The 12235-nt window shown below is 39.1% G+C and overlaps 1 protein-coding gene across 4 annotated transcripts in view; it reads right to left on the minus strand.

Moving 5' to 3' along the window:
• The window catches only part of PTPRE (protein tyrosine phosphatase receptor type E), a 125514-nt gene that overhangs the window by 1316 nt on the left and 111963 nt on the right, over positions 1-12235 (minus strand). For all 4 annotated transcript variants that reach the window (XM_045022543.1, XM_045022542.1, XM_045022540.1 and 1 more), the window contains exons 18-19: positions 11481-11632; positions 1975-2110 (exon numbers count right to left, since the gene is read on the minus strand). In XM_045022543.1, the coding sequence (XP_044878478.1) occupies positions 1975-2110; positions 11481-11632 (288 nt within the window). The remainder of the gene's footprint in view (positions 1-1974; positions 2111-11480; positions 11633-12235) is intronic.

Consider the following 12235-nt stretch of genomic DNA (forward strand, 5'->3'; position numbering starts at 1 on the left):
TATCTTCCACTATCCCCTATACTCAAAAACAAAACAGTGTAAAACTTTAGACCCTACAAGTCCATTCAGTCCTACTTCTTTTTCAGCCAATTGCTAAGAGAAACAAGTTTGTTTACATTTACAGGAGATACTGATGACCACTTCTTATTTACAGAGTCACCTGAAATTGAGAACAGGCATTCACATGGCACTTTTGTAGCCAGCTTTGCAAGGTATTTATGTGCCAGATATGCTAAACATTTATATGCCCCTTCATGCTTCGGCCACCATTCCAGATGACATGCTTCCATGCTGATGATGCTTGTTAAAAAAAATAATGGGTTAATTAAATTTGTGATTGAACTCCTTGGGGGGAGAATTTTATGCCTCCTGTTCTGTTTTACCTGCATTCTGCCATATATATCATGTTATAGCAGTCTCAGATGATGACCCAGCACATATTCGTTTTAAGAACACTTTCACAGCAGATTTGACAAAACACAAAGAAGGTACTAATGTGAGATTTCTATGGACAGATACAACTTTCAACCCAAGGTTTAAGAATCTGAAATGCCTTTCAAAATCTGAGTGTGACGAGGTGTGGAGAATGCTTTCAGATGTCTTAAAAAAGCAACACTCCAATGCGGAAACTACAGAACCTGAACCACCAAAAAAGAAAATCAACCTTCTGCTGGTGGCATCTAACTCAGATGATAAAAATGAACATGTGTCGGTCCGCTCTGCTTTGGATCATTATTGAGCAGAACCTGTCATCAGCATGGATGCATGTCTTCTTGAATGGTGGTTGAAGAATGAAGGGACATATGAATCTTTAGCACATCTGGCACATTAATATCTTGCAATGATGGCTACAACAGTGCCATGTGAACACCTGTTCTCACTTTCAGGTAACATTGTAAACAAGACGTGGGCAGCATTATCTCCTGCCAATTGTAACCAAACTTGATTGTCTGAGCGATTGGCCAAACAAGAAGTAGGACTGAGTGGACTTCTAGGTTCTAAAGTTTTACGTTGTTTTATTTTTGAAAGCAGTTATTTTTTGTACATAATTCTACATTTGTAAGTTCAACTTTCATTATAAAGAGATTGCACTACAATACTTGTATTAGGTGCATTGAAATATACTATTTCTTTTGTTTTATACAGCGCAAATATTTGTAATAAAAAGTAAATTTAAATATGTACACTTTGTATTCTGTGTTGTAATTGAAATCAATATTTGAAAATCTAGAAAACATCCACGAATATTTATATAAATGGTATTCTATTATTGTTTAATCATGATTTTTTTTTTAATTGCATGATTAATCGCGATTCATTTTTTTAATTGCTGACAGCCCTAGTTTTGAGATTACTGTTTGTAGGCACTGTGAGACTGTTGAATGGAAAGTGCTAGAAATGCAATGTATTGCTATTATTTATTAAAGTTTGTAGCTCTCCAGGATTCTGTGCTTGATGTTTGTTGAAAAACTTTGTTAAATAAATATTCATAACTTTGTTAAATAAATATAACCTAAATTCTTCTAATGTTCCAAAGGCACTTCTCCTCTGTGAGAACTAAACTGCAAGTCAGTTAGATGTGTTTAAGCCATTTTTTAGATAAAATTATCAACATTTTATTTAAAAAAGAACTAATGTATGTTTTTTTAATGATCACAACTCAAGAATGTCCCCATGGATTTTATAAAAAAAATCTTTCATAAACCCCCTCCCCCAAAACAAACAAACCAAAATCAGCAGTTCACTAACAACAAACAGCAACTTTTACCCCAAAATTATTTTTTAGAAAGCCTATTACAAAATAAAATAGAAGTTTATAATGAAACACCTCTTTCAACATAAGTATATAGTTGTTAAAAGTAGTCCCATAATATATTTATTGCAGCTAGTAAAATGAGCCTTTGTTCTCTTCCCACCAGAACATTTAGAAAACTTACATCATTAGACAAAGATTCTTATTGTTAAATATCATACCAGTGTTTGCACCATATGTGGCCTTTGCATTCTTAAGCTCTTCACAGCTTGAAATACATCTAAGAGCCCTTCAGCCTTTACTCGTTCCAGAACATTGCTGAGTGCTATGAATGTACCTGTTCTTCCAGCTCCAGCACTGCAAGACAAACATTTCTTTTGCTTAACAAAATGTCAGGACATACCCATCCAAATTACAATAAAGAGCAACAAAGATACTTTAAATAATAATTAATGCAGAATATTCAAGTACTGTTATTAGCAGACTAAAAGTCTCTTGCTTACTAAGTTTATTGCTGTCATATGCATGGCATAACTTTCCATGTTATAATCAAGAATTAATAAAAATTAATTCTCAACCAGGCCAGTTCTGATAAAGTCCTGTCTCCTGCGAACACTTACATGCTTATTTATACAAGTGAAAAATTCTATAGAAATCAAATGCACTACGTGTGCATAAAATTAAGCACATGTATACAGTATATGATTGTAGAACTGGGGCCATAGTCCTGTAGACTTGAAACGTTTCTAATCTGTATTTGTCTCCAAACCAATTGAAATTTATGGTACTATCACTGTTATCTTTAAAGATTTGGGCAAATTCTTTGTTGCTTATGAAAGGGAAGACTTGTCAGTAACTGAATCATATTACATAGTACACCATCCCCAAACATTCCTGTCAATGAAACTAATTCCTGACCTACACTTTATTATTCTAGCTATGTCTCTCTCTTGATCAGTGATGGCTCATTGTTCCAAATTATGTGATATGATGGAATTGATCTGTATTGGTATTTTTTTCCTTCTTAACCACTTTTCTGTAAGCAGGTAAGACTTCATATTTGATTGTCCAACAAGAAAATGTGGTTGTCCCAGTTGTCAGGCTCTGGCCTTATTGCTGCTGCTGCTGTGACTGTCTAAAGGCTTTTCCCTGCATTGTTTGTTTTGTTCTGGACTCCTTTACCAGGTTTCTCATTTTTATTTTCTTATTTTTAGTGTGTTTGACTCTCATTTCATCTAATAGATTTAGCTTTATCCTCAATTTAATACAGACTAAAATGTTATGGCTGCTACCAAGTCTGAAGCTAAGAATCAGAACTGATACTCCATATTATATATTCAAATAAAAAGTACAATTCCTAAATCCTATTATGGATAAAATCCATCTAATTTGAAATCTAGCCCTGATCATGCAGAATAGCAATAGGTTAATATCTGCTGTTGCTGTTGAATGCACAAAGTGACTGTGTCCACTTTCTACCTTTACACTCGCATTTCCCTTGTTTTTCAAATTTCAGCAGCTGGTTAGATGTTTGCTGCCATTATTAGTGAAATTAAAATAGGGTGGAGCTCCTTTCACTGCCATTTGACTAATGACCATTTGACCAATGTCAAAAATGACTTTATATTTTGTCTCCTAATTTCACTATGGTTCAAAGTAACCAGTCACAACTAGTAGAGGCCAAGTAACAGTGATTAGGAACTGTGAGGCACACAGGCACAATGAGGGAATAGTCATAAAAATCTGGTTGATTCTGGGAATCTGTGATAGAGCTAAATGAAAGACAGAAAAGTTTAATTCATGTCCCTAAACCAAGGATAACTACAAAATAATTCATTATGTTTGAATTTTTAACATATCTTAATCATTTATAAGCAAGATGAATTGTAATCACCATCAACGGTCATTGCTTTTACTTTATTTCCATCAAATAAGAAATCTTTCTGATAAGCAGGTCCTTATGAAAAGATTAAGTACAAATGCATGTATCCTCAACTGGATACATTAAAGTTTAGTGGGAGGCAAAAGTGAACAGGTAAAATGTATTAGTTGTGCAATTCCCTATAGAAAACTACTTTTATCAGATTAAAAGCAGCTGCAAAATCTAAAAAGGTTCAGATTTATATGTAATTAGCCAATCCCTAGAGAAACTGTCTAAAAGGTTGGTGAATGACTCATTCTGGAATAGGTCCATAGCTGCAGGAAGATGAAAAAATGCTACAAGAATATAATAACATGAAATACTTTGTAACAAGGCTTTGGAGCGGAGCCTGGAGCTGGAGCGCGGAGCAGCTCCGGAGCAGTAGAGCTACAGGTTTTTGCCTGGAGCTGGAGCGGAGCCGGAGCACAACTCCAAAGCCCTGCTTTGTAAACATGTACACAGAAACAGTTAAATATGCTACTCATTCCCTTATGTCTAAATGGGCAAAAAAAAGGAAGAATCCCCTTTTATTCTTCCCCATACCATCTGTCCTCCCATCCCCAACTTGAGAAACACTTAGGGCAAAACTCCACTACACCCACACATTTATCTCTAAAAAATAATTTAAGTGTGATAGCATGTAGGTTCAACTTCCCTTAGAAATGCAAGATAAAATATATATGTTGTATGGTTTACAGTACAGTACTCTCCCCTTCATGTTTGTTCTTCCCTCTTTTCCTCAACAACCCTTTACTGAATCTAAAGAGGTTTAAAAGAAAAAATCTTTTAGGATGATGGCCTCTTTTAATTTGTTTCTTGAAGAGAAAAACTCAGGCATCTATAGAGAGGAAGAGACTGAGAACAGAGGGCAGCTACAAAGACACTATGGAGGACAAAGAATTATAAAAACTGTCTCTAGACAACACTCTTAGTAAAACCCTTAAATATTAAGTAGTTTGATATTTTTATTATCTGTTATAATTGTTGTGGTCAGCCCTTGCCACTCTTAAATCTTCTGTAAATAGAATGAGGAAAATAAATAGAAACCTGTGTTCTGAAAACTGGTAATATTTAATCTAGATAGAAACATGCAAATAATATAATTTCATTTGTTTTATTACATTATTGTTTTATTTAAATGTGGAGAGACACATTCATCCATACCTAACTCCATTAATTCACTGGACTGGTAATGTATTTGGCCCAGTACGTTGGGCATTGTATCCGAGGCAATGGGGAAGTTCCTTAGCTTGCACTTCTTAGTTTAACATGTGACCTATTTAAACATCTCAGCTGAATGTACACGAAGAAACATCTCACCTGATTACAGAATATTATACAAAATATACAGTAAGATTTTAAAAGTAATGGACATGTCCCTGTAACTGTTAGCCAGTGGCCAATACAGCAGTATTTCTGCTTTAGAGGTCTTCACGTTCTTGTTGGTATGATATGGACTATAAACAAAAAGCAACTAACAGAGTTTTTTAAAATAATCTTGGCTTAAATTCTAAGATTCACACAGACACAGAGTGAATGTGAATGCTGGAAATTCATGGTATATCTGAACAAGACACAACGGGCCAAATCTTGCACACCTCACTCTAGCAAAACACCCATTAACTTCAATGGGACTTGTACCTGAGCAAGGAGTGAAGGAACAGGCACCTCAATTCTCACTCAAGCAAAGCTCCAACGATATGGTCCAGGGATATGAGCAAATTCCAGCAGGAAATCTGGAATAATCTAGTAAAATGATGATACATTATTTGGATTTGTTTTAGATTTTCCAATGTTAATTGCAGTATCTTATAAGTGTGTGTGTTGCTATATGTCTATTTGTGCCAGCTAAAGTCATTAAGCCCTTCTTCAAATACACATTTCAGCCCAAGGAGATTTAACTGTATCAATGTTATTATTTTATTTTAAAATGCTATTTATAATTCTTGTCAAAGGAAAAATGTAATCCAGATACATATAATACATTCATTTATGAGCTGTAGATAACAACAGGCCTTATTGTCCCCTATATGGGCTATTTGCCAAAAGATGTTTGGTTCCCAAACTCAGAAGATCTGGAATACACACACACATGCATGAACGCACACACAACCATTTGCTCAGCAGCCCTGTGAATCTGGACTAAGTTCTGTCCCCTCTTCCAGTGTCCCTGGCAGTGACGCTGTGCTCTCAGAGGTTCTGCTACCATATCCATCCTTTGGAAGAGGCGTGTTCAATATTGTGGAAGGGAATGGCAGGTGAATTAATGCTGATAAGATCTGCATTAACTTAGTTGCAAAAATCCCAAGGTATGAGAGAGCTTTCAACCACTGGTCTTGCTCCCTATGCAGCCATTTGAAGGAGCGTCTAGTAGGTCAGGGCTAAAAAACGGAAATGATATTGTATGAGGTGGCACTAGATTTCGTCATGTTGATCTCTAGGGCACTAATATTACCATGTAAGAAAATATATTCCAGTTTTTCCACAATTCTCACATTTCAAGTAGGATGTATTATTTTTTAAAAAGTAGGAATAAATGCTAATTAGTACAACCTCTTTACCCACATATATACACATACTAGAGATTGAAAAACAATTCACAGACTGCATCAAAAAAGAGGGGAAAAATCTGGGTTACGTTAAACTTCCTTACACAAAATTCTGAGATAAACAAAGTAACAAAACCATATCACGCCCTCCTCATTGTCAGGTTTCATATCATCAGAGCTCTCGAGAAATATTTTATTTAAGAGGATTCTGCCTCATCATACTCAGTGAAAATGTCTGTTTTTTTCCTTCTAAGATAATACATATTTTGGCCAGGGAAAGAATTGCTCCTGTGCACTGTGAGATGTTTCCTCCGTTGATAAGTTATTTATGAAATTGCAGAGAATATCATAACCTTGCCTCTCCTCACCTTTTAAACCATCACTTCTTCCTCATCTGAGAGGCATTTTAAAACTGCAGATAAGGTAGGAAACATGACTTGGGGCCAAGGATTTTAGGTTTTCATTTTTTACTCCCGTCTAAACTTTAGACATTTCCCAGTAAATCTCCAGTTACTGCATTCCTCCCTTGTAACCAGAGATGCCGCTCTCAAGAACCAAAGTAGACAGTCAGCATTTGGGAGTTCCTCTTTTGCCCTTTTTGGAGGCACAACTAAAAAAGAAAAATCACTGTCTCATGTATGAACCACCAGCACCTTCCAGCTCTTCACTACTTTTCATTGCCCAGTTCTGTTTTTAAGAACTTGATTGTAATGTTTAATAAGTCATAGGCATGTTAAACAGATTTGCTCTAAGCAGTTTTTGTTTTAATTTGCAAGTACTCTAAATGACAAACAATGATTTTGGTGATATATGAACCAGTAATGTGCCTATATTTTAAGGGATAAGGAAAGCCTATGTTTGTTGATAATAATTTGCATACAAATACAAACAGCTCACCCATGATTATTAGTGTCATGTTTCTCTGTCAGAAAAACGCATCACACTGGATAACCAAAACCTGCTTTAACAGTTGCTACATTAGACATTTAATTTTCTGTATGCAATATGATTTAAACAAAAAAATTAAACCAAATACTTGACTAAATGTATGCTACTGCAGGTCACAGAGATTATAATCAAAAGTACACAGCTCAAAAATTAAATAAGAGTGCATTCTGCTTTACAGACATAACATTCATGGATAATAATGGCTAAATTAGATCCTTCTACTTAGAAGGTGAAAGCTGAACTTCCCACAAATAAAGACACTAAAACACATACTTAAGAGGGAAATCAAGCCAGGGGGCAGGTCTTCAGCTGGTATAAATTGGCATAATTCCATTGACTTCAGTAAACAATTTATACCATCTGAGGATCTGCCCCATTGGCTTCCTTCCCCTACCTTAAGCATGTGGAAATCACCTTGGGCAAGGAGCTTCTGCAATTGCAAGCTCACACTTGCACAGAAAATTCCTAAATTCCTAAAGGCTTAGCATTTAATCCTCAAAATACATGGGCTCACATTAACATACAGTCGAACCCATTTATCTCGACCTCGGTTAACTTGCCAATCCTATTAACTCGAGGTTTTACAAGTGGAACCGCCAAACTCCCTCTTTATCTTATGGGTTTCTCATCCGTTATGTCGATTTGCCCAACCCTAATATCTCGAGCCCGGCTCCCCGCGTCCCCAGCCGCCCGCTCCCTGGCTCTCCAGCCGCGCGGTTCCCCAGCCGCCCGCTCCCCGCGTCCCCACCGCATACCTGGTCCCCGCTGTGCCTGCCGCCGGTCCGCCCGGCTCCGCTTCGCCGGTCCCCGCTTTGCTGCCCGCCCCTCCGCCCGGCTTCGCGTCGCCGCCCGCCCGCCCGGCCCCGCATACCCGGTCCCTGCCCGTCCCCGCCCGCCCGCCCGTCCCCGCATACCCGGTCCCTGCCCGTCCCCGCCCGCCCGCCCGGCCCCGCATACCCGGTCCCTGCCCGTCCCCGCCCGCCCGTCCCAGCATACCCGGTCCCTGCCCGTCCCCGCCAGCCCGTCCCCGCATACCCGGTCCCTGCCCGTCCCCGCCAGCCCGGCCCCGCATACCTGGTCCCCGCTTTGCCTGCCGCCTGCCCGCCCGGCTCCGCTTCGCCGGTCCCCGCTTTGCCGCCCGCCCCTCCGCCCGGCTTCGCTTCGCCGCCCGCCCGTCCCGGCATACCCGGTCCCTGCCCGTCCCCGCCCGCCCGTCCCCCCCCGCATACCCGGTCCCTGCCCGTCCCCGCCGCCCGGCCCCGCATACCCGGTCCCTGCCCGGCCCCGCCGCCCGGCCCCGCTTACCCGGTCCCGCTTCGCCTGCCGCCCGGCCCGCTTACCGGGTCCCGCTTCTTTGGCTGCCCGGCTCCGGGTCCCCGTCCCGCTTCGCCGGATCCAGCCACGTGCAGGCACCGCGGTAAGGGGGCAGGGAGGGGGTGTTGGAGAGAGGGCAGGGGAGTTCAGGGGTGGGGGGTGGATAGGGGTTTATCTCGATCATCGGTTATCTGGACTATTTTTGGCAAACCCCTAGGCCGGCGACATAACAGGGTTCAACTGTACATCTTGGAAAATCAGCTGCTGGACTTGAAATGCACTAGTTGGTTTTTCAAGATTTGAATCTATGTGTATTTGAGAGAAGGTTCTAGTCATAAGTCTTAAGAATGTGGATGTGAGACTTTTCAAGTATAGCAGCTGATTTTCCAAAATATACTCTCATATGACTCTATGTAACTGAGAAGAGTAGAGAGTTCTAAGTCTTAAGGATTTTGGAATACTGTTTTTATTATTCTAGTGGTGTTTTGAAATAAACATATGTTAAAATTCAGGGAGAAATGTGGCCTACAACATTAACCTAATTCTTCAAAGCTTTTGTGGGTCTGAGAGGATGGAAATATTAGATGTAATATGTGGTTCTAGTTCTTTGATTTCCAACATGTTGCATTAACCAAAGGAATACAGTTAGGCAAAAAGGGCTTTTCTCCCTTACTGATTGGCTAAAACTGTCCCATATTTTACCCGCTTTAAATAGCATTCAATGTCCTGACTTACTAACAGATTTCAAAAAGTAGTTGCTGGAATCCACTGTCAAACTGCAGAATCAGGCACTAAAACTGTTAGTGTCCATGAGTTCAGTTGGTACAGAGAAAATAAGCCTTTAGAAAAAATATGTGAAAATAACAAAGAACAAAACAAATCAGAAGCAAAAAGTAGGAGAGAGGAATTGCTTATTCTGTTAATTAATGTGCATAATCTTAGACCATGTCCTGAATGTCGACAGACGCAAGTTCCAAGACATTCAAATAAAGGGACTGTTAGCAAAAGTGTCACCACAGCTGTTTGTTCCAACGGTGCATGAGAACACAGATCTTTCAAGTAACCCAAACCCAAATCATAGGCTTCATGGATCAAGACCAGTACCTTTAATTGTTCCCAGAGCAAACTGAAAGTCAGTGCACACTTCAGAGAATAGGTGTAATATGCTCTCCATCACTAACTCATAGCTGATAAGTGGGCAGCTGCATTCTGCACTAGCTGTAGCTTCCAAATGGTCTTTGAGGGTAATTCCCTGTAGAGCACATTGCAACAACCAATTTGGAGGTCACAAGAGCTGAGATAACATTTCTGCAGAGAGGGAAATAATCAATTGCTTATTATCCAAAGGCAAATGGCTGCTGCCAAAATCCAAAGGCACTTCCAGTTTGCAGACCTTACTGGAAAAAAAAGACTGGCGTACCTCTACAAATAACAGTCACTGTCACCATCATACTGCAGATGCTAAGTGTCTCCCCTGCTGGAGACCACAGACAGGTGCTGAAAACCTCAGGGTCAATACTATAAAAGGCTACAGTTAGATCTAAAAGAATCAGCATGGGAACTTGACCTCTGTCCATTTCTAAGGGATAATCAACCAATGAAATTAGTGCAGTTTGTGCACCACACCCAAGTCAACAGCCAGATTAAAAGGGGGTAATCTGAGGACTCCAGATGTCACCAGAGTTGTCCTCCCACAAACTGCTGAATAATCTTCCCCCAAAAGGGGAAATTAGAGACAGGTGATATTTATTATTTGTATCAAGGTAATGCCTGGGAGCACCAGTCACAGAGCAGACATAGAATAAAGACATGCCCTAAAGAGCTTACGTGCTAATTACAAACTGTTAAATTTCCTTCAACAGGTTTTAGAATAATGCCAAGTAATCAATAGTTGGTAAAGTCGCCAATGTCAAGAGATGTCAATGTTAAGCATGAGCTTAATAACCCCTCACTTGAGGAATATGGCAACTTCCCCTTCAGTGCCTCACGAGCTCCAGTGATATCATCGTTTGTTAACAGTGGGCTTCAGTTTGTCTTGTTAAAGAGTACTCGACTCTTTGTGGGGGAGACAGCAGTAACCTTGGTAAGGACATGGACATAGAAAAGGGTTATCAGGGGAACTGAGTGTATTGTTATTTTGATTTTTAAAAAATATCTAAAATAGGTAAAGGATTAAAAAAATTAATTTTTATTCTATTGGAATGAGGAACCCAAACAATAAAAAAATACCCAAAACCCAAAACTAAAAACTGGCAAAAGTGAAAGTTTAAAACAAAAAAGAAACAGACTTTAAAACCCCCTGAAAAAGGACAGGGGTTTGAAGAAAATAAAATATCCAGGCAAAGGCAAATACATTTTTTTAAATGAACTGGGCAGAAATTAAAGGGGAAGCAAATAAATGAAATGGAAAATGTCTGAGGACAATTGCATCACATTCATTAAGCTGTACGCTAGCAATGTAAGAGTGTGATCTTATCACTGTTCTCTTTTTTCTCTCAACTCCTTCTCCTTCCTGTTTGTTAAACTCACTTGTGTGCCTTAAAATCAGACTTCATGCAGGGACCACATTTTACTATATGTCTTGACAACGTATAGCACAATGGGATTCTGATCCTGATTGGGAGCTCTGGGTGCTATTGCAATATACATTGTTTTTAAATTTCACTGCAGTTGTACTTTCCCAATCACAAGACTAAATGAAGTTAAGGTGCAAGTGTGTATTCAAATGTTTTATTCCTCACATCGACACATATCTTCTCACCACTAGGGGAGCAAGGCTTGGGCTAATGGTTTGCATTGTTTACTAACTAATCCAGGAAGAAACAGAGTTTTGGTTTTGTTTTGTTTTAAAAAGTACTGTCCAGTCCCTTGGAATAGAACATTGCCATGATAATCATCAAACCAGAAGAAAGGGCAGATGGAGAATGTTATGCAGATCATAAATAATAGGAATGATTACAAAATTTTAAAAAAGCAGAGAAGAAATAAGTCTTACCTGCAATGCACAGTAATTGGATGGTTTCCTGTCTGCTGCTGCTGTTTTTGGACAGCTGCAATGAGGTCAATCATTCCTTTTCCTTCAGCAGGAATTCCAATTTCAGGCCATCCATGAAAATGAAATTGTCGGACAAGTCTGCTCTGCTTCTCCTGATAATTCAAAAGTGTGGCAGGAACAGATTTAATATAGTTGTCAGTTTAAAATGCAAGGACATTTTTTTTTTTTTACTTTTAACATTTCTTATACAAAAATTTGTAACGTGATGATATAGGGCCATTTTCAACCTGGTGCATGACAAATTAATCGTGCAGCTCAGGTAGTTGTATCTCTTAATGCCCTGTGTGGTATACTGAAAATTGACCCTATAATTTCCCCTTTGATTTCCGCAACTGTTTCATCTAGCTAGTTCTAAGGGCATATTGTAGAGACTATTAATTTCAAATATGAAAATCAATGGCTTAGGGTTTTCATCACTATCAAGGCTGTATCCAAAATGTCAGTGAAAACGTCAAGCTCACAAACTGAGGACCTTTTTGTAGTCTAAACCCTTTTATTCAGTTTTGTCCAACTTTATTTGTTATCTGAAAAATTAACCACCTTTGCCCCTAGAGATGTTGATTATTTAAGCATTCTTACAGAAAGGGCATAGATGGGTATTTATTTCATTACAGTTTTCTATTATGACTTCTCACTATTGCATGATTATTCCAAATATAATTACTATGAGCCAGGTCTGACGGAGTGCAACAAGG

This window comes from Mauremys mutica, chromosome 7 (genome assembly GCF_020497125.1).
Source record: "Mauremys mutica isolate MM-2020 ecotype Southern chromosome 7, ASM2049712v1, whole genome shotgun sequence".
Lineage (NCBI taxonomy): Eukaryota > Metazoa > Chordata > Testudines > Geoemydidae > Mauremys > Mauremys mutica.